General features: G+C 45.4%; 1 protein-coding gene across 7 annotated transcripts in view; it reads right to left on the minus strand.

Annotated features, from left to right (window-relative positions):
* The window catches only part of fbln2 (fibulin 2), a 250,620-nt gene that overhangs the window by 111,754 nt on the left and 115,065 nt on the right, over window positions 1–23,801 (minus strand). For all 7 annotated transcript variants that reach the window (XM_086001702.1, XM_086001703.1, XM_086001704.1 and 4 more), the window contains one exon: window positions 7,612–7,723. In XM_086001702.1, the coding sequence (XP_085857828.1) occupies window positions 7,612–7,723 (112 nt within the window). The remainder of the gene's footprint in view (window positions 1–7,611; window positions 7,724–23,801) is intronic.

The raw sequence follows: 23,801 nt of genomic DNA on the forward strand, positions 1-23,801 counted from the left end.
TCCAGGATGACCAAGTCTGGGAATTCAACATCCAGGGGTATTCAATGTTCAGGAAGGACAGGAAAAAAGGAAAAGGAGGTGGGGTAGCATTGCTGGTTAAAGAGGAGATTAACACAATAGTAAGGAAGGATATTAGCTCTGATGATGTGGAATCTGTATGGGCAGAGCTGAGAAATACCAAGGGGCAGAAAACGTTAGTGGGAGTTGTATACAGACCCCCCAAACCCCCCAAACAGTAATGCGGAGGTTGGGGAGGGCATTAAACGGGAAATTAGAGATGCGTGCAATAAGGGCGCAGCAGTTATCATGGGTGACTTTAATCTACATATAGATTGGGCTAACCAAATTAGCAACAATACTGTGGAGGAGGAATTCCTGGAGTGTATATGGGATGGTTTCCTGGACCAATATGTCGAGGAACCAACTAGAGATCAGGCCATCTTAGACTGGGTATAATGTAATGAGAAAGGACTAATTAGCAATCTTGTTGTGCGAGGCCCCCTGGGGTGCAGCAATCATAATAAGATAGAATTCTTCATTAAAATGGAGAGTGCAGTAGTTGACTCAGAGACTAGCGTCCTGAATTTAAATAAAGGAAACTACGATGGTATGAGGCATGAGTTGGCTAGGATGGATTGGGGAACGTTACTTAAAGGGTTGATGGTGGATAGGCAATGGCAAACATTTAAAGATCACATGGATGAACTACAGAATTTGTTCATCCCTGTTTGGCATAAAAATAAAACAAAAAAGGTGATTCAACCATGGCTTACAAGGGAAATTAGGATAGCATAAGATCTAAGGAGAGGACATATAATTTGGCCAGAAAAAGCAGCAAACCTGAGGATTGGGAGCAGTTTAGGATTCAGCAAAGGAGGACAAAGGGATTAATTAAGAGGGGAAAATAGATTATGAGAGTGAGCTTGCAGGGAACATAAAAACTGACTGTAAAAGCTTCTATAGATATGTGAAGAGAAAAAGATTGGTGAAGTCAAGCGTAGGTCCCTTGCAGTCAGAATCAGGGAAATTTATAATGGGGAACAAAGAAATGGCAGACCAATTAAATACATACTTTGGTTCTGTCTTCACAAAGGAGGACACAAATAACCTTCCAGAGATGTCGGGGAACATAGGGTCTAATGAGAGGGAGGAATTGAATGAAATCAGTATTTGTAGGGAAATGGTGTTAGGGAAATTGACGGGATTGAAGGCCGATAAATCCCCAAGGCCTGATAATCTACATCCTAGAGTACTTAAGGAAGTGGCCCTAGAAATAGTAGATGCATTGCTGGTCATCTTCCAAAATTCTATGGACTCTGGAACAGTTCCCATGGATTGGACGATAGCTAATGTAACCTCACTATTTAAAAAAGGTGGTAGAGAGAAAAGGGGGAATTATAGACCAGTAAGTCTGACATCGATAGTGGGGAAAATGCTAGAGTCCATTATAAAAGATGTAATAGCAGAGCACTTGGAAAACAGTGACAGGATCGGACAAAGTCAACACGGATTTACAAAAGGTTAATCATGCTTGACTAATCTACTGGAATTTTTTGAGGATGTAACTGGTAGAATACATAAGGGAGAACCAGTGGATGTGGTGTATTTGGACTTTCAGAAGGCTTTCGATAAGGTCCCTCATAAGAGATTAGCGTGCAACGTTAAAGCACATGGGATTGGGGGTAAGGTACTGTCTTGGATAGAGAACTGGTTGGCAGACAGGAAGCAAAGAGTTGGAATAAACGGGTCTTTTTCCGAGTGGCAGGCAGTGACTAGTGGGGTACCGCAGGGATCGGTGCTAGGACCCTAGCTATTCACAATATATATAAATGATCTACACGAGGGAACTAGATGTAATATCTCCAAGTTTGCAGACGACACAAAGCTGGGTGGGCATGTGTGTTGTGAGGAGGATGCAGAGAAACTCCAGTATGATTTGGACAGGTTGGGTGATTATACTGCATTTGCCATGCATCTGCCCAATGTGGATAAATGCGAGGTTATCCACTTCGGTGGCAAAAACAGGAAGACAGATTATTATCTGAACAGCAATAGATTGGGAAAAGGGGAAATGCAACGAGACCTGGGTGTCCTTGTGCACCAATTGCTGAAGGTAAGCATGCAGGTGCAGCAGATGGTTAAGAAGGCAAATGGTATGCTGGCCTTCATAGCGAGAGGATTCGAGTACAGGAGCAAGGATGTCTTGCTGCAGTTGTACAGGGCCTTGGTGAGACCACACCTTGAGTATTGTGTGCAGTTTTGGTCACCTTATCTGAGGAAGGATGTTCTTGCCATGGAGGGAGTGCAGCGAAGATTCACCAGACTGTTATCTGGGATGGCAGGAATGACGTATGAGGAGAGATTGGGTCGATTAGGCTTATATTCGCTAGAGTTTAGAAGAATGAGAGGGGATCTCATTGAAACTTATAAAATTCTAACAGGACTAGACAGACTAGCTGCAGGAAGGATGTTCCCGATGGCAGGGGAGTCCAGAACCAGGGGTCACAGTCTAAGGATAAGGGGTAAGCCATTTAGGACAGAGATGAGGAGGAATTTCTTCACCCAGAGAGTGGTGAACCTGTGGAATTCTCTACCACAGAAGGCAGTTGAGGCCAATTCATTAAATATATTCAAGAAGGAGTTAGATATATTTCTTAAGGCTAAAGGGATCAAGGGATATGGGGAGAAGGCAGGAACATGGTACTGAATTTGGATGATCAGCCATGATCTCATTGAATGGCGGAGCAGGCTCGAGGGGCCGAATGGCCTACTCCTGCTCCTATCTTCTATATTTCTATGTTTCTATGTTTCAGTCTTCCCAATAATTAGTTGGAGGAAATTTCTGCTCATTCAGTCGGACAAGCAGTCTGACAATTTAGAGACAGTAGAGGGGTGAGAGAGGTGGTGGTGAGATAGAGCCGGCTGTCGTCAGCGTACATGTGGAAACTGACGCTGTGTTTTCGGATGATGTCGCCGAGGGGCAGCATGTAGATGAGAATATGAGGGGGCGAAGGATAGATCCTCGGGGGACACCCGAGGTAATGGTGCGGGAGTGGGAAGAGAAGCTATTGCAGGTGATTCTGTGGCTACGATTGAATAGATTCTGGTTTCCACTTCATATTTCCAGCATTTATGGTTATTCATGTTATCTGCAGTAAACGCTGAATTCTCCTTTGAACTCTTAATTACATTGTAAACAAGGCAAAAACAACCTGTCTTCAATTTAGTCAATAAGTCAAGGCTCCACTGTGGAGCTGTATATAATGTAGCCTGCTGGATAAAAGAGTTTAAAGTATTTTGAAAATTCCAGCTTCTGTGCAAATTTTAATATGTTGTCCAATAGAACGTATCTTTGAGAATTTGTTATATTATGAATAATGATGTGTGTGAAAATATTATTACAAAGAAATTATAAATCCATTAGAAGTTGCCTGGCTTGAATGCTAATGGCAGTTTCACTCCTAGGTTCTTGTATCTCACCTGTTAATCTGTTTTAATTATTTAACAGCATAGTTAGTTCTGCAGTTCTTAGTGTGATTGCCTTTTCAAGAATATTATAAATCATCGACTACTAGCAAATTCACAGACTCACTGCACTTGGGAAATGGAATTTTTCAATGACTGGTGAATTTTTGCACTTATTGAATTGAAAGCTATTGATTTTGTAGAATAAAATACTTTTTCAGTGTTGGCACTCAGTGTCAACATTAGGCACGGCCATATTGTGTTGCACAGGCAGCTACAGAATGATGTTGCCCATCCCCAGTCACCAGAAGGTGGAGGAGGCCAAGTAGCATCATCCATTTAGCACTTGGCTGACGATACTTGCAAACACTTCAGCCTTGTGTCTTGCACTCGTGTGCTGGGCTCCACCATGACTGAGGCAGAGGAGCCTCCTCCCCTTGTTAGTTGTCTGGTTGCCTACCATCATTCTTGACTGGCTGTTATAGGGCTACAGAACCTTGCTTTGATTAATTGGTTGTGGTACCTGTGTGCTCTATCTATAGCCTGCTGTTGTTGTTGATGTTAGCATGCAGGTAGCAGTGTGTGATACTTCATTCTAAGGTACGCCTTTTGCTTCCCCTGGCATGTCCTTCAACATTTGGTATGTCTCCTGCTTGCTGGTGATTAAGGAGTGGGGAACATGCCAGCCATGAGGTTACAAATAGTGGAGGTATACAATTTTGCTACTGCTGATAAACCCCCCACAGTGCCTCATGAATGCTCAGTTTTGGCTGGAAGACCTTTCCTTAGGGGTCGATTTTCTGGCCGCCGTCGGGCAGCTTTTCATGCGGCCGGGGGCCGAAAATCAGCGAAAAAGCGGGGCGGACCCCCCCCCCGCCTGATTTCCCACCCCGTCTGACTTTCGGACCACCATTTCTCCACGACCCGCTTCAGTCCCGGCCGCCGCTGGCGGGACTGGTCGTCAGAGCACTAATGACCAATTATCAGCTTGTTGAGGTAGATTTTCCGGGGCCGTTGCAACTTTGGGGCTTTCCCCACATCAAACACGCCTGCGGGGAACCCCGCTGATGAGACCTGGCGTGAAGCTTGCCGGCTTGCTTGCTGTCAGCTGCAGGTCACTCACAGAAGCTGCGATTTAAAGGGACAGCACTTGTATGTTGAAGGACCTTGTTGTTGCAGGCTTGGGGCTACTTCTTCAAGGCTTAGGCACAGCTGTGGAAGGTTGTAGCCTCACACACTTCTCCAATGCGATCTCCTGGGAAGCCCCTCTCGCCACCCTCACTCAGCGCTTCCAGAGCGGAGGCATCTACGAGAAGCATGGGACGCCTTTTTTTCCTTCCCTTCTTGCCATTAGAGGATCTCCAGCAGCAGCGGCAGCAGCAGCAGAACCAGGAACAGCAGGATCAGCAACAGGAGCACCAGGCTGCTGCTCACTCACCTGAAGCTGCACAGGCCAGAAGGGGCCAGCGCTTGGAAGTGGCTTGACAGCACCTTGCTGCGCTTTAGGGGGCCATGGGGACCTGTTTCTGCACTGGCAGTCCTACTCAGAAGGACTTCCATGAAGATCTGGTTTCTCTGTTCAACAGATGGCCAACACTCCTCAAGAGATGTCATTCTCTTATGAGCACTCACCATGTTTTCCATACCCTGGCGAGTTATCTCCTTCATGGAGGTTGCCAACCTTTCCATGGTGATGCGTTCCTGCGCCAATGACTCCACAAAGGCTCTGCTCATGGTCGCTATGGACTCCTCCATTCGCTCCACACTCGCAGCGACCCTGGAGACAAAACCTGCCAGAGACTCCTGCATCTGTGCATGGAGATCCATCACCTCTTCTCTTGCGGATGGACCCAGAGGCAGAGGGTCGACATGCAGCGCAGCTGAGCTGAGCTGGCAGAGTCCTGCGCCCTCCGATGAGGACTCTCCACTGCTGTCCCTGTCTCCAGAATCTGCTGAGGCTCACTTGTGAGCTGTGAAACACCAGGTGACAACACTACTCTATGTCCCGAAGGTCCCCCCGAGGTGTGAGTGTCTGCGCTGGTGCTGGGTGCGCTTACTTCTGCTGACGCTGCGCCCTCAGAGGTTGGAGCTTCCTCTGAGGAGTCTGGCTGCACAGCCTCTTCCTCCTCCACAGTGAGGATGGGGGCTCTGGATGGTACTGTGGGGAGTAAAGGAAGGAGTTAGAGATGTAATGCAAAAGTTCTTCTGGTGACTCCCAGCGAGTTGGCATCTGCTGACACCTGCATCAATGCAGCATTGGTCTCAGTGGGAGGCCTCTTCCTCCCTGACCTAGGGAAGAGGACCTCCCTGTAGAACCTAACCCCATCCAATAATGCCTGCAGTGAAGCCTCGTCGAATTTGGAGGCAGCTCGGGGTCTGGCACTGCCCACAGCTGCTGCAGGCTCCTCTGGCATCCTGTATGGTTTGTTTGTAAGCCTTCAGAGGATGCAGTGCTTGCTCTGGACCTTGAAAGCACCACGAATGATGACATCATACTGTGGGGATTTCTGACTCGAATTTGACAATTAGCAAGGCTTCCCTCATGCTGGGAATTAATTGGCCACTTGAGGAAAATTGCGTGGAGCTGGCTGACACTTTTTTATGTGTGTCAGAAACCCCACATTCGGGGAAACCCGACCATTTCCCACACAAGCCGAAAATCGGGGCCTTAGTCTGTCCCAGTGATAGTGCTACACTACATAATGGAAGATGTCCTCAGTGTGGAGAAGAGAGTTTGCCTTCACAAGGGCTGTGCAGCAGTCACTTCAACCAATGATATTATGGATAGACATGTCTGCGACGGGTAGGTTGGTGAGGACAAGGTCAATAGGTTACTTTTTTTTATTACTCGTTCCTGGGACGTGGACGTTGCTGGCAAGACCAGCATTAATTGCCCATCCCTAATTGCCCTTGAGAAGGTGGTGGTGAGCCGCCTTCTTGAACCGCTGCAGTCCTTGTGGTAAAGGTACTCCCACAGTGCTGTTAGGGAGGGAGTTCCAAGATTTTGGCCCAGCGATGATGAAGGAACTTCCTTGTATTGGTTACCTCACCACCTGAACTGCTCCACCCAGTGCCCTTGCTTCCCTCAGAGCTTCCTCCAAGTGATGATCAGCATGGAAGAATGCTGGTCAGCAGGAAGTTTCCTTTCCCTTGTTTTACGTGAAGTTAATATTGAGGACTCCCAGGGGCATACCCACTTTACTGTATACCACTGTGCCCCCCACCTCTGGTCTATCCTGCTAGTGGGACAGGACATATGATGCAATGATGATGGATGAGTCTGGGATGTTGGCTGATAGATATCATTCTGTGAGTATGACTATATCAGGCTGTGACTTGAGCAATGTGTGGGACAGCTCTCCCAATCTGGGAACCAACCCCCAGATGTTAGTGAAGAGGACTCTGCAGGGTTGATCTGGGCTGAGATTGCCTTAGTAGCAATTGTTTGCAATCAGATGGTTTGCTAGACCACTTCAGAGGGCATTAAAAGTCAAGTACGTAGTGTGGGTCTGGAGTCACACGTAGACCAGACCAGGGAAGGGTGGTGGACTCTCTTCCCTGAAGGACATTAGTGAACCAATTAGGTTTCTAAGACAATCCAGAATCTTAAATGGTTATTTTTCTGGTGCTAGCTCCAAATTACGAGATCTACTGAATTCAATTTTACAACTTGAACTCATGACATTCAGTTTGGCTAGTCTAGTACTATAGTTACAAGGCTATCATACCCTATTTACAATACCAGTCACCCTTATAAAAGTTCCAAATGAGATTGCCAACTTAGTACAAAGGTGTGCTGAACTGTGGTCAACTTTATACCATAACCGTGTCCAATAGGAACAAGACTGAGACTCTGTACCTCAGTTCACACTGGAGCCTTACAGGTGGCAGACTAGGAACTTTCATTTTGTCAGTCTGGACTGTATTCAAACATGAGCCCCTAAAGGATAGTGTGCTGACACAACACACCATTTTTGAAAAAATAAAAATGCTTATAAGTGGATGCTCTAAGGAGTTACATGATGGAATATTTAATGTAGATAGTGTATTTTAGTTATTAAAAAGATTGAGCTTTCTATCTTTTTCATGGAAGGAAATATGCACCAGTCATTTAGTATAGTTTGTACAATCCAGGAGCACACATACCTGCAGGTAGCAGTGTCAAACCTCCTCACAGGAATATCGAAGCACTGACCATTGTTTGCAGCCCATTCTTGCCCAGCAGCACAGCAAGTTTCAATCACATCTGTTCCAGAAACTAAAGAGAGAAGTGTTTTTTTTATCTTTTTAACCACATACATTTCAATCAATTATACAGTAATACATTTCATAAAATGTAACAACAGAAAATAGAAAATATAAAGTCCAGTGGGGATTATTTGTAAGCTGTTCTGCTATCTGAACTTTGTGGTTTGCCATACAGGCCACATTGTTCCCTGACTGAGAGGCTGTTCCCAGGCCTTTGCTGTTGAAACATTTGAGCCAATTCCAATGGCTGTCAGAGGAGTTTGAGTTAAATTACCTCAAATTTCCCTTTGCTTCTCTCCCTCTGAGAAAGCACCTGCCTCTGCTTCCTGCCTCTCTTGATGGACAACATTGACCTCTTTGTCGTACTATTAAAAAAGCTTTATACAATGACCTCAATTATTATGGGGGAGTGGGCGTTAAGCCCAGGGCAGGCAGTGTACCCGGCGAGTTCAGGGGGCGTGGAGTTTCTGCCATTTTAATGCCAGGGCCTCATTTGAATAAAAACTTCCCGGATCCCGCCCAACACCCGGAAAGTTTCAGTGCCTGGCTGGTGGGCAGGAGCGGAAATTTGACCGCAGGAGGCCACAGCCGGGGACCCGTGGGAACTGAATCACCACCACGAATATTACGGCAGCTCGGAATGCAGCGGTGTGGTGGCAAGTTTAACTCCTTGCTCGACCCTTTCCTGCCCATCGGGGTGGAGTTTAAAATCGAGGGCTGCGTGTCTAAGAAGTCAGCGTATCACTTTTGTACATTTTAAATCCAAGTTCACCCTGGTGTCACACCATTTGGCTTTAGTGGGCTTGGAATTCAGATTGGCACCAAACTCCCAAGTTGTACTGACAATTTTGTTACTGTGTACCTAACTCTGCTTCACATCAATACAAAAGTGGCACTATAACTGCAATTTAAGTACAAATAGTTATTTTTATCAAGTCACATTTGCTTTCTAACTGAAACATTACGACATTCCTGTTAGAGGCAATTGTGTTGTCGCAATACATTCAATTTATTCAGACCTAGTGAATATAATCAGTTTTCACCTCATCGTATATTGTTATAGTCCTTGTATAAATTGTAAATAAGTTTATGGAACTTTCACAAAATATATATGTATAAAATATAATCATTTAATACTTTAGGTGCTATACACAATCCTATAAAAGCAGCATTAGCAGCCTGCTTTCGGGAGTAAAATGTTTGAACAAGAAAGCAATCTAGCATGAAGACATCCTAGCAAGGTTAGCTTCTACAACCTATCGTGTGCACTGTCATTTTCCCAAAAGGGAGAAGAGTTTTACTGAAACCTTCTCTATATTTGCTACAAGTCCCACTTTTCACTGTGTGACCAGTTGCACCATAAAGAGTGATGGATCTCCCTAATATAGCTAAAGCAAAACACTGCTCCATCTAATAGCCAAGGCAAGCAGTGAGTTGCCAAATTCAGATATCAGCAGCTAAGTCAAAGATTTGAACCCAAACCTCTGAATGGAAGCGTGTTGATCTTGTTTCCATGGGAACTTTAAACTGAAATAGACAAATTAGCCCATGCTTCCACTTCTGCCACAGCTGTGCAATCTCAAAGAGTTGTACAATGCAAAAATAACAAGAGTATCTTTACAATTTACAGTACCTGAAAGACTGGAAAGGGAACACAAAACCCAGGTAAATGTTACTGCATTGGAACAGTCCATTTCTCCTGTTAATTAGGTACTTAAAATCCTAATAGCATGCTGAGGAAATAATGAGAAATGCCTTTAAAGCCAATTGCAGCACTCTTGTCTCTTGCTACTTTCTTGGAAAAAGCTGCAGCTTCTATCACTGTGTATGCACATCCAACTGTTGTGTATGTACCTTTAAGAGAGAACTGATTTTATACTGTAGTACCGGCAGTGACCACACCTGTATATAAAGCCATAGCAGGCTTCTGTACTTTCAGTTTTCAGCATACCCTCTGTTCAGTAAACACCTGTTATTATTGTTCTCCTGCAGTCCGTGTGTTATTGATACGCGGACACTACACTGGCGACGAGCAGGTTCGAACTCACCTGCAGTACTGCATCACCTCACGGGGGTCTTTCCCTGAAAAGAAGCTTCTTGGAGGTCGAAGTCAGAGCAACGGGCGTCGACCGCGGGCAACCGCCCAGTGATCCATCGGAGTTCGGAGAATCGCAGGGGAGGCTGTGGAGAGCTGGGCTTGGCTCCCCAGTCAAGGTGCTCCAGCAAATCGTGCTGGTAGCAGGTAGTGCACTGACCCTTCCGGACTGCGGCGGGCTCGAGCTCGATCGAGCGGCTCTGCAAAGGGGCCGTGCAGCGTCGTTGGGAGGAAAAGAGAGCGAGAGGGTGGAGCGCACAGGGCGCGGTCGGTGCTCAAGAACCGGGCAGCGTAGAGAAAATAAAATGAGGGGAACAAAAAGAGAGACGCGCCGCAGCCGCGGGGCGCCGCCATTACCCTGTAGAACGCTAGGAGCAGCGTTGGCAGCAAGGGGAAGAAGGAAAAGCGCGGGAGGCGCCATTTTATTTCATTGGGGAAGAAGGAAAAGCGTGGGAGGCGCCATTTTAATCCATTGGGGAAGAAGGAAAAGCGCAGGAGGTGCCATTTTAAACCACACAAGATGCCGAAGAGTGGCAGTATCACTGCTTTCGACAATGAAATAATAGACTGGACCACGTATGTGGAAAGAATTGAAGTGTACTGCAAGGCAAATGAGGTGGCCGATGGAAAGAAGGCATCGGTATTATTAAATTTGATGGGCGTGAGAACATACGGCCTATTGCGGAATTTAATTACCCCAGCTAAACCAATGGAGAAAAGTTTTGAAGAGATTGTTAATATCTTACAGGAACACCTAAACCCTACACTGCTGCTGGTAGCAGAAAGATTCAAGTTCCATAAAAGAAACCAGCACAAAAATGAAGAGCCTAGCCAGGGCGTTTGTGTGGTGGCCGGGAATCGATAAAGAAATCGAGGATATGACCAGGAGATGCACAGGATGCCAGAAGGTCCAAAACGCTCCACCACAGGCCCCGCTACACCCATGGGAGTGGCCCTCATCTCCATGGCAACGGGTACACATTGATTTTGCTGGTCCATTTATGGACTCAATGTTTTTAATCGCCGTGGATGCACATTCGAAATGGCCAGAGGTCATCAAAATGTCCTCCACCACCACGGAGAAAATTACTGCAGTCCTATAGACCATCTTCGCCAGGAATGGCTTGCCAGAACAGATTTGCTCCGACAATGGACCACAGTTTGTGTCTGAGGATTTCCGGAGGTTTCTGAGGAATAATGGGGTAAAACATTACACATCTGCCCCATATCATCCAGCCACAAATGGATTGGCTGTAAGGTTTGTTCAGACCTTTAAAAAGGCAATAAAGGCGATGTATAATGACGACATACCACTACAACACAAGGTGGATAATTCCTTGTTTGCTTACCGGAATGCGACACATGCAGTCACCAACCAAGCTCCAGCCATCATGTTCTTCAACCGAAGGCTAAGATGTCACCTGGATTTGCTCAAACCAAACATAAGACGAGATGTTGAGGATAAGCAATTCCAGCACATCAATGAGAAGCCAACCAGAAGCTTCAAGATAGGGCAACCAGTCTTGGCCCGCGACTACCGAACAGAAAAATGGCAGCCAGGAATGATATGCACACAGCAGGGACCACTAATGTACACAGTGGACATTGGAGAGAGCATCGTGAGATGCCATGCTGACCAGATTCTAGAGTCACAGGAACAAGCCAAACCCATACCACGAGCATGTGCACCTGGTAATGAACCCGAAGTACAGATTGCGTCTACCTCAGAACCAGTGGTATTGGAAGCTGACGAAGCAACCAATGACAATGAGCCAGAGTCGACTCCGCCGCAAGAACAGGATACTCGAGAAAGGCGCTATCCAGTCAGGATCAGGAAGCCTCCTCAAAGGCTGAACTTATAAATGATTATTTCAGTTGATGTATACAGTACAGAGAGAATTGTAATTGTAATTAGTTATTACTTAATTGTTAAATGAATGTTATGTACTGTTTATCTAAAAGGGGAGGAATTGTTGTGTATGTACCTTTAAGAGAGAACTGATTTTATACTATAGTACCGGCAGTGACCACACCTGTATATAAAACCATAGCAGGGTTCTGTACTTTCAGTTTTCAGCATACCCTCTGTTCAGTAAACACCTGTTATTATTGTTCTCCTGCAGTCCGTGTGTTATTGATACACGGACACTACACCAACTACTGCACCTTAGTCCTTGTGTCACAATCTCATGAACTTGAAAACAGCTTTTACAACTATACCACTTGTGACTACTAATTAGGGCCCACAAAAGGGGAAGAGAAGTTCAAAGGATCTTACTGGTTGTGTGATACGCTGCTCCTTGTACTGAATTCTTCAAAAAAAATAGTCACCTGTTAATACTTGTGTATGTTGAATAAACAGAACCATTTTTGGTTACTGGCGGGGAGTGTTCTAACTTGCACCAGAGTATGATAAATTTCTCAGAGAAAGAAAAGAAAGACTTACATTTATAGTAAAAGCTATAGTTTGTAATCCAAGTATTTGTGATAGAAAGTTATGCAGTAGCTAAATGCTTTTCTGCTGTTGCAAAAAATGTTTCGAAAAGTAATTAAACCTCATTTTACTACTAGCTGGAGAAATAGGACTCAAAATTTCAATAGCACAAACCATTCCAGAGCATTGATCTAACTGCCAATTCCATCAGCATATTACTGGAACAATATGCTATATTTTGCCAATTATATTCCCATGGTTGATGTTTAAAAAAATCATATTTAACAGACAATTTAAAAGCTTAGTTTCCAGAAAGCAATCAATTGCAGATTGATTTTGGCAAGTCAATATAAAGCAAAAGCAGTACAATTTTATAACAACTGAGAGCATCCTAGGACATAACATAAGAACATAAGAAATAGGAGCAGGAGTAGGCCATTAGGCCCTTTGAGCCTGCTCCGCCATTCAATAAGATCATGGCTGATCTTCTACTTCATCTCCACTTTACTGCACTATCCTCATATCCCTTGATTCCCTTAATATTCAAAAATCTATTGATCTCTGTCTTGAATATACTCAACGACCAAGCCTCCACAGCCCTCTGGAGTAGAGAATTCCAAAGATTCACCACCCTCTGAGTGAAGAAATTTCTCCTCATCTCAGTCCTAAATGGCTGACCCCTTATTCTGAGACTGTGACCCCTAGTCCTAGATTCCCCAGCCAGGGGAAACATCCTCCCTGCATCTACCCTGTCAAGCCCTGTAAGAATGTTGTATGTTTCAATGAGATCACCTCTTATTCTTCTAAACTCTAGAGAATATAGGCCTAGTCTACTCAATCTCTCCTCATAGGACAATCCCCCCATCCCAGGAACCAGTCTGGTGAACCTTCGTTGCACTCCCACTATGGCAAGTATATCCTTCCTTAGGTAAGGAGACCAAAACTGTACACAATACTCCAGGTGTGGTCTCACCAGGGCCCTATATAATTGCAGTATGAAGTCTTTACTCTTATACTCAAATCTTCTTGTAATAAAGGCCAACCTACCATTTGCTTTCCTAATTGCTTGCTGCACCTGCATATTAACTTTCAGTGATTCATGTACAAGGACACCCAGGTCCCTCTGAACACCAACATTTCCCAATCTCTCACCATTTAAAAAATATTCTGCTTTTCTATTTTTCCTACCAAAGTGAATAACTTCAAAACATAATGCAGGCCCACAGACACTGCAGTTGAGCAATGCAACTAAATCCCTTTTCCTCACCACCTGAGGTTGCTACCCCATCAGTGCTGTCGATGGCACATACGAACATACGAATTAGGAGCAGGAGTAGGCCACTCGGCCCCTTGAGCCTGCTCCGCCATTCAATAAGATCATGGCTGATCTGATTACTCCACATTCCCGCCTACCCCCGATAACCTTTCACCCCCTTGCTTATCAAGAATCTATCTACCTCTGCCTTAAAAATATTCAAAGACTCTGCTTCCACTGTCCTCTGAGGAAGAGAGTTCCAAAGACTCATGACCCTCTGTGAGAAAAAGATTTCTCTTTATCTCTGTCTTAAATGGGCGACCCCTTATTTTTAAACAGTGACCCCTATGCACCGCCCAGGAGTATGCAAATACCCTTGATCCTGGGAGTCAGAAACACCTTCATGGGATGAGCAGGAGTTCTACCCTGCTCTAGGTCTGACCCAAAATACCTCAGAATTTCTGAACAAGGATATCTTCATTCCAGTAATTAAGACTGGGTTTGAACCTGGATATCAAAGGCTGAAGGGCAATGTTTTAAATTCCTGGATCATCTGTGTTCCCAGGTTGTCTTTGTTTTTTAAAAGAAACATAATTAAAATTACTAACACTCTTAGTCTCTCAGAAGCATGCACAGTGCCAGTTAAGTTACCTCAGTTTTGCTTGGGGGCTGAATATTTTGCGGCATTCTCTTGCTCATCTGCCGGGGAAATTCAAAGCCATACTGGCAGATTATCAAACCATTTTCCCTTGCTAAACATAGGATGTCTTTTTTTACTGCCTTTATAGTGCACGTTTGAAACATAAGGCACATTCACCAGTGCTGGAGACCCAGTGAGGAGCCATGCTCACAGGAAGCACAGCAAACTGAATGGTCTCTGTGGTGTTTTAGCCCTCTCTCTGATCCACGCTGCCTTCAAACACAGCTCCCCAATGGGAATGTGAGATCGATTAATTTATCAATTAATGGCCTTTGGCAGTATTGGTAATACATAATAGTAGATTTTCAAACCTGCATGGCCGCAGGATTTCCTTTGGTACCATATTTTATTGTAATTTCTGAAACTTGGCATAATTTTAACAAGAAAGAAAAATTTCAAAAAGGAAACCTTGACATTCATCAAAGACTCCCATCAACTATTGTTCACTGATCCAGTGCCATTTATTGACTCAATTATTTACTTTTGAACGCACTTTTAATGATGTATAATAAACAGGAAGATTAAAATTGATGCGAACAGGACTCTGCTGTATAATTTTCAAGTTATTTTGGCCAGCATTTTCATCCCTTTTCTGATTTTGTCTCCTGATGGTGTTGCCTTGTGTTGAATGCAGATCTTTGGGTGCCAGGAGCCTTCAGCACCTTGCCCAAGTGTCATGTTTCATGTGTAACCTTAGGCAGTGAGGCACCATAACTGAGCCCAGCCCTGTCCCCACCTGATAATCCATGCACGCACACTTTCCAGCAGGAGTCAGTAATTAGCAATCAATAGTGGGAACCCTTGCTGATTTTCCCTTCCCTGGTCCAGCGACACCAAGGCCCCGTTGCTACCCTGATTGATATAAGCTAATTCAGCAAAGACAAGAGATGAAACCAAGATCCCTCCTGATATCACTAAGTGCTTTCAATATCATTGAGGCAACTAAGTAAATCATTGGGAAAAAAACATGCTGTCCCAACCCATCTGGTTCCCTGGTGTCCTTTTAGGGAAGGAAATCGGCCGTCCTTACCCAATCTGCCGTATATGTAAGTTCAGTCCCACGCCAACGTGGTTGACTCTTAATTGCCCTCTGAAGTGGCCTAGCAAGCCACTCAGTTGTATCAAACCTCTGCAAAGAATAAAACTGGATGGACCATTCTGGTGCGACCTAGGCACCAAATTAAGACTTGACGAAGGCACACCCAGTGCTGTCGTCAACTTTGAAACGGTAGGCCCCGGAGCAGCATCAGTGCGGACCTGTGTGGGAAGCGGCGGCAGTATTTAAAGCGACCCCGAGGTGGCAGAGCAGCAGGTAGACCCCGGAGCGGCATCAGTGCGGACCTGTGTGGGAAGCGGCGGCGGCAGCAGTATTTAAAGCAACCCCGAGGCGGCAGAGCAGCAGGTAGGCCCCAGAACTGCATCAGTGCAGACCTGTGTGGGAAGCGGCAGCGGCGGCAGTATTTAAAGCGACCCCGAGGCGGCAGAGCAGCAGGTAGGCCCCAGAGCGGCATCAGTGCAGACCTGTGTGGGAAGCGGCGGCGGCAGCAGTATTTAAAGCGACCCCGAGGCGGCAGAGCAGCAGGTAGGCTTACTAATCTCCAATCTCAGCTCCGAGAGCGGGAGAGAGAACTAATAAGTAATCGAACTGTGATGTCACCGGAAAGCAGGTAAGTGATTGGTTGGTGAGTATTTCTCTCTTTCTCCTTTTTACAAGCTTAAAATTTGTGTTTCATAGTTTCTAGGGTCTCTGTGGTGTAGTGGGGACAGTTGGTAAACAAGGGCCATTGAGTATATCATTTAATTGTAGTGGGATTGATTTGAATTAATTTAAATTAATTAAAGGGTAAGTCATGTCAGGACAGCCCGGCCCCGTAGTTTGCTCCTCCTGCACTGCGTGGGAAATCAGGGACACTTCCTGTGTCCCTGACGACCATGTGTGCGGGAAGTGTATCCAGCTGCAGCTACTGGCAGACCGTATTGCGGCGCTGGAGCTGCGGATGGATGCATACTGGAGCATTCGCGAGGCTGAGGACGTCGTGGATAGCACGTTTAACCAGTTGGTCACACCGCAGGTAAAGGTTGCAAAGGCAGAAAGGGAATGGGTGACCAGCAGGCAGAGTAGTAGGCACAGGCAGGTAGTGCAGGAGTCCCCTGGGGTCATCCCCCTCTCAAACAGATATACCGCTTTGGATACTGTTGGGGGGGATGGCTTATCAGAAGAAGGCAGCAGCAGCCAACTTCCTGGCACCAGGGGTGGCTCTGCTGCACAGGACGGGAGGAAAAAGAGGGGTAGAGCTATAGTGATTGGGGATTCTATTGTAAGGGGAATAAATAGGCATTTCTGCGGTCGCAAATGAGACTCCAGGATGGTGTGTTGCCTCCTTAGTGCAAGGGTCAAGGATGTCTCAGAGCGGCTGCAGAACATTTTGGAAGGGGAGGGTGAACAGCCAGTTGTCATGGTGCATATAGGTACCAACGATATAGGTAAAAAATGGGATGAGGTCCTAAAAGCTGAATATAGGGAGTTAGGAGGTAAATTAAAAAATAGGACCTCAAACGTAGTAATCTCAGGATTGCTACCAGTGCCACGTGCTAGTCAGAGTAGAAATAGAAGGATATTTTAGATGAATACGTGGCTACAGGAATGGTGCAAGGGGGAGGGATTCAAATTCCTGGGACATTGGAACCGGTTCTGGGGGAAGTGGGACCAGTACAAACCGGATGGTCTGCACCTGGGCAGGACCGGGACTGATGTCCTAGGGGGAGTGTTTGCTAGTGCTCTGGGGGAGTGTTTAAACTAAAATGGCAGGGGGTTGGGAACCTGAGCAGGGAGACAGAGGAAAGGGAAACAAGGATAGAAGCAAAAGACAGGAAGGAGAAAAACAAAGGTGGCAGTCAGAGAAATCAAGGGTTTAAATCAAACATGGCCACAGTAAATAATAATTCTAAAAGGTCTAAGAGCATTAAAAAAACAAGCCTGAAGGCTTTGTGTCTTAATGCGAGGAGCATTCGTAATAAGGTGGGTGAATTAGCAGCACAAATAGAGGTAAATGAATATGATATGATTGGGATTACGGAAACATGGCTCCAGGGTGACCAAGGCTGGGAACTCAACATACAGGGGTATTCAATATTCAAAAAGATAGGTAAAAAGGAAAAGCAGGTGGGGTAGCATTGCTGGTTAAAGAAGGGATTAACACAATTGTAAGGAAAGATATTGGCTCTGATGATGTGGAATCTGTATGGGTAGAACTGAGAAATACCAAGGGGCAGAAAATGTTAGTGGGAGTGGTATATAGACCCCCAAACAGTAATGCGATGGTTGCGAATGGCATTAAAAGGGAAATTAGAGATGCGTGCAATAAGGGCATGGCAGTTATCATGGGTGACTTTAATCTACATATAGATTGGGCTAACCAAATTAGTAACAACACTGTGGAGGAGGAATTCCTGGAGTGTATACGGGATGGTTTCCTGGACCAATATGTCGAGGAACCAACTAGAGATCAGGCTATCTTAGACTGGGTATAATGTAAGGAGAAAGGATTAATTAGCAATCTTGTTGTACGAGGCCCCTTGGGTCGGAGCGATCATAATATGATAGAATTCTTCATTAAGATGGAGAGTGAAGTAGTTGACTCAGAGACTAGGGTCCTGAATTTAAATAAAGGAAACTATGATGGTATGAGGCGCGAGTTGGGTAGGATTGATTGGGGAATGGCACTCAAAGGGTTGACGGTGGATAGGCAATGGCAAACATTCAAAGATCACATGGATGAACTACAGAATCTGTTCATCCCAGTTTGGCATAAAAATAAAACAAAAAAGGTGACTCAACCGTGGCTAACAAGGGAAATTAGGGATAGCATAAGATCCAAGTAGAGGACATATAAATTAGCCAGGAAAAGCAGTAAACCTGAGGATTGGGAGCAGTTTAGGATTCAGCAAAGGAGGACAAAGGGATTAATTGAGAGGGGGAAAATAGAGTATGAGAGTAAGCTTGCAGAGAACATAAAAACTGACTGTAAAAGCTTTTATAGATATGTGAAGAGAAAAAGATTGGCGAAGTCAAGTGTAGGTCCCTTGCAGTCAGAATCAGGGGAATTTATAATGGGGAACAAAGAAATGGCGGCCCAATTAAATACATACTTTGGTTCTGTCTTCGCAAAGGAGGACACAAATATCCTCCCAGCGATGTCGGGGAACATAGGGTCTAATGAGAGGGAGGAACTGATAGAAATCAATATTTGTAGGGAAATGGTGTTAGGGAAATTGATGGGATTGAAGGCCGATAAATCCCCAAGGCCTGATAATCTACATCCTAGGGTACTTAAGGAAGTGGCCCTAGAAATAGTAGATGCATTGCTGGTCATCTTCCAAAATTCGATAGACTCTGGAACTGTACCCATGGATTGGAGGGTAGCTAATGTAACCCCACTATTCAAAAAAGGTGGTAAAGAGAAAATGGGGAATTATAAGCCTGACATCGGTTGTGGGGAAAATGCTAGAGTCCATTATAAAAGATATAATAGCAGAGCACTTGGAAAACAGTGACAGGATCAGACAAAGTCAACATGGATTTACAAAAGGTAAATCGTGCTTGACTAATCTACTGGAATTTTTGAGGATGTATCTGGTAAAATTGATAAGGGAGAACCAGTGGATGTGGTGTATTTGGACTTTCAGAAGGCTTTCGGTAAGGTCCCGCATAAGAGATTAGCGTGTAAAGTTAAGGCACATGGGATTGGGGGCAAGGTATTGACTTGGATAGAGAACTGGTTGGCAGACAGAAAGCAAAGAGTTGGAATAAACGGGTCTTTTTCCGAGTGGCGGGCAGTGACTAGTGGGGTACCGCAGGGATCGGTCCTGGGACCCCAGCTATTCACAATATATATTAATGATCTAGACGAGGGAATTGGATGTAATAGCTCCAAGTTTGCAGATGACACAAAGCTGGGTGGGAGTGTGTGCTGTAAGGAGGGTGCCGAGAAACTCCAGGATGATTTGGACAGGTTGGGTGATTGGGCAGAAGCATGGCAGATGCAATATAATGTGGATAAATGCGAGGTTATCCACTTTGATGTCAAAAACAGGAAGGCAGATTATTATCTGAATGGCAATAGATTGGGAGAAGGGGAAGTGCAACGAGACCTGGGTGTCCTTGTGCACCAGTCGCTGAAGGTAAGCATGCAGGTGCAACAGGCGGTTAAGAAGGAAAATGGTATGTTGGCCTTCGTAGCAAGAGGGTTCGAGTACAGGAACAAGGATGTCTTGATGCAGTTGTACAGGGCCTTGGTGCGAACACACCTGGAGTATTGTGTGCAGTTTTGGTCACCTTATCTGAGGAAGGATGTTCTTGCCATGGAGGGAGTTCAGCGAAGATTCACCAGGCTGATACCTGGGATGGCAGGAATGACGTATGAGGAGAGATTGGGGCGATTGGGCTTATACTCGCTGGAGTTTAGAAGAATGAGAGGGGATCTCATTGAAACTTATAAAATACTAACAGGACTAGATAGACTGGATGCAGGAAGGATGTTCCCGGTGGCCGGGGAGTCCAGAACCAGGGGTCACAGTCTAAGGATAAGGGGTAAGCCATTTAGGACTGAGATGAGGAGGAATTTCTTCACCCAGAGAGTGGTGAACCTGTGGCATTCTCTACCACAGAAGGCAGTAGAGGCCAATTCATTAAATATGTTCAAGAAGGAGTTAGATATATTTCTTAAGGCTAAAGGGATCAAGGGATATGGAGAAGGCAGGGACAGTGTACTGAATTTGGATGATCAGCCATGATCGCATTGAATGGCGGAGCAGGCTCGAGGGGCCGAATGGCCTACTCCTGCTCCTATCTTCTATGTTTCTATGTTTCTTTGCTAACATTTGGGGACTGGTGCCAAAGCTGGGAGAGCTGTCCCAGAGACTAGTCCAAGGCTTCTTCAGCAGCATACCCATGACCACCTTCACCTAGAAGGACAAGGGCAGCAGATGCATGGGAACAACATCACCTCCAAGTTCCCCTCCAAGTCATACACGATCCTGACTTGGGACATATATTGCTGTTGCTTCATCATCGCTGGATCAAAATCATGGAACACCCTACCTAACAGTATTGTGGGAGCACATTCACCACGCTGACTGCAGCGATTCAAGCAGAAGGCCCATCACCACCTTCTCAGGGCAGCTAGGGATAGGCAATAAATGTCAGCCTTGCCAGCAACAGCCGCATCCCAAAAATGAATATATATATACTTCCTCACAAAGTCTTCTACTGTCAAAGATTTTGGGCTATTTCCTTCATAAGATATACATCTATCTTTCCTCTACCATCTTCCAGACCCAAAAAGTAAGCAAGCATATACAGAATTTAACTCTCTGTAGTCAAACTTTGCACAGAAACATTCATTAAATGGTGGCAACAAAAACATTCACTATTTATAACTGTTTCTTAATGTTGTATCTCTCCTTTGTGTCAGCTAACTTACTTGCTTCTGCTCCTAAACTATTCCTACAAGGTGCTACCTGACTGAGATGCGGTTGAGTGGTATGTGACTGAGGGGCTTCCCCTGCAAACTTAAAGGCCTGAGGTGACTGTGAAGCTGCGGTCCCACAGGGACCACCTTCTGGCAGCCTTTCTCATGTTGTCACATGTCTGAAGCTCCCTCATGTGCAAGCATTGTAGGGGGCCTTAAGGAAGCAGGAGAGACATCCTACTGGTGCTGTGCAATGGCTCTGAGATGCTACTAGCCCGTGTCATCACAGATAGAATAGTCCCAAAGCTCTGTGAAAGTGTCCTGTCCAAAGCATCTATTCATGCAGTCATAGCTGCCACTCTGAAAACCATCATAGTCCTTAGTACTTCGTCCTGGCACCTTGTATTGCAGCACTCTTAGTTGCCATTCCAGAAGTCATCAATGCTCCTCAAAGCTCTTCCTGGAATCTGGTTGGCCACAGAAATCTCTCAGACTACCGCTCTCTCCAGGGTGTGGTGCAGGTCATGAGAAACTTCCTGCAATGTGTTGCAAATGTGGATAGTGGAGTCCTCCAACTTGAACATCATCTCAACCAGGGGCAGAAGTGGGTGATGTTACAGAGTTGAAAGTAGGAGGATATGGGGTTGGAAGCTCTGCTTGGGGTCAATGTTTCATACAGCGTGGTTCAGCCTGAGACACTGGCCTGGGAGTGGAATGGAGTCAATGGCAAGACTATGGAGTTTGTGGTGGGATTGCCAAAGGCATAGCCTTTGATCTTCCCAATGTTTAGCAATGATGTCACTGGGGCCCGATTACTATATTAGCATGAGGCCTGAGCGAGCAAGCAGACCAAACCTGCTGGGTGCTGCAAAAGGACCAAAAGAATAAGTTGTTTTACATTTTTTTTAGGTTTGTTTGTGGGCCAGGAGGAGCAGAAGTGAGCCTTGACCCTCTGCTTCCTGGGGCTTCCCCCTCCACTCCCCCGACCGTATTCGCAGTTAGCAAATCTGAACGATGACAGTGTTTAGGTTGGTCACACGCCTCAGATCCCAACCCCCACACTGATCGCGTCCTGAGTTAAATCTGACCCCTACAACTTTGTGTGAATTCATCTGCCCCAAATTTAACACCTTCCCAATCTATAAGACATTAGTGAAGTAATCCCTGAGGACTTAAGAAAATTGAGGAAAACTGGCATGAAACTGAGACAGACACAGTGGGAATCAAAGTAAAAATAGCATTACTATTTTTTCAATAAATTGAAGGCCAAAACTTTTATCAGCCACAGATGTTGGCTGATGTTAATGTATCAATCAAAGTTTTGTACTGCTGGTGCCATCCAGAGAACATAATACTATCTGAAAATAATATTTTTGAACTGTGCTGCATTTGTTCTGATCCAGGTGGAGTTAAGTGTTCAATATTGAATACTTCGTCCAGCTAATCAGGCGCCACTTTGAAAGTCACTAGGCTTGGAAGGCAAAATTAGATTCCAATACTTGTTATGTCCGATAAACACTCACGTTGGTTGTAATGTCCGAGGATCAATAATACTCAGACTGCAGGAGAACAATAAAACAGGTATTTACTGAACAGAGAGTAATTCAAGACTGAAGTACAGAAGCCTGCTATGGCTTTATATACAGGGGTGGTCACTGCCGGTACTGCAGTATAGAATCAGTTCTTCTCTTAAAGGCACATACACAACAATTCCTCCCCTTTTAGATAAACAGTACATAGCATTCATTTAACAACTAAATAATAACACAATTACAATTTTCTCTGTACAATATACATCAACTGAAATAATCATTTATAAGTTCAGTCTTTGAGGAGGCTTCCTGATCCTGACTGGATAGCGCCTTTCTCGAGTATCCTGTTCTTGCGGCGGAGTTGATTCCGGCTCATTGTCATTGGTTGGTTCGTCAGCTTCCAATACCACTGCTTCTGAGGTAGACGCAATCTGTACTTCGGGTTGATTACCAGGTGCACCTGCTCGTGGTATGGGTTTGGCTTGTTCCTGTGATTCTAGAATCTGGTCAGCATGGCGTCTCACGATGCTCTCTCCAACGTCCACTGTGTACATTAGTGGTCCCTGCTGTGTGCATATCGTTCCTGGCTGCCATTTTTCTGTTCGGTAGTCGCGGGCCAAGACTGCTTGCCCTATCTTGAAGCTCCTGGTTGGCTTCTCATTGATGTGCTGGAATTGCTTATCCTCAACATCTCGTCTTATGTTTGGTTTGAGCAAATCCAGGTGACATCTTAGCCTTCGGTTGAAGAACATGATGGCTGGAGCTTGGTTGGTGACTGCATGTGTCGCATTCCGGTAAGCAAACAAGAAATTATCCATCTTGTGTTGTAGTGGTATGTCGTCATTATGCATTGCCTTTATGGCCTTTTTAAAGGTCTGAACAAACCTCTCAGCCAATCCATTTGTGGCTGGATGATATGGGGCAGATGTGTAATGCTTCACCCCATTATTCCTCAGAAACCTCCGGAAATCCTCTGACACCAACTGTGGCCCATTGTCGGAGCAAATCTGTTCTGGCAAGCCATTCCTGGCGAAGATGGTCCTTAGGACTGCAATAGTTTTCTCCGTGGTGGTGGAGGACATTTTGATGACCTCTGGCCATTTCGAATGGGCGTCCACAGCGATTAGGAACATTGAGTCCATAAATGGACCAGCAAAATCAATGTGTACCCGTTGCCATGGAGATGAGGGCCACTCCCATGGATGTAGCGGGGCCTGTGGTGGAGCGTTTTGGACCTTCTGGCATCCTATGCATCTCTTGGTCATATCCTCTATTTCTTTATCGATTCCCGGCCACCACACAAACGCCCTGGCTAGGCTCTTCATTTTTACCCCTCCCAGATGACCCTCATGAAGCTCATTGAGCACTCTATCTCTCAACTTGGGTGGAATTACCACTCGGGATCCACACATCAAGGTCCCCCGGCACACTGACAGCTGTTCTCTCCTTGGCGAGAATGCTGGCAACAGTGAGTCGCCATGTGCTGGCCATCCCTTCACCGTCAAACCATAGACCCGAGAGAGTGTTGGGTCATTTCGGGTTTCCTTCTCTATACTTGAGTTTGTAACAGGTAGACATTCGACAATGGTCGCATGGAATATC

The sequence above is a fragment of the Somniosus microcephalus genome, chromosome 11 (assembly GCF_052327205.1).
Source record: "Somniosus microcephalus isolate GS21.2 chromosome 11, FLI_Smic_1.0, whole genome shotgun sequence".
NCBI lineage: Eukaryota > Metazoa > Chordata > Chondrichthyes > Squaliformes > Somniosidae > Somniosus > Somniosus microcephalus.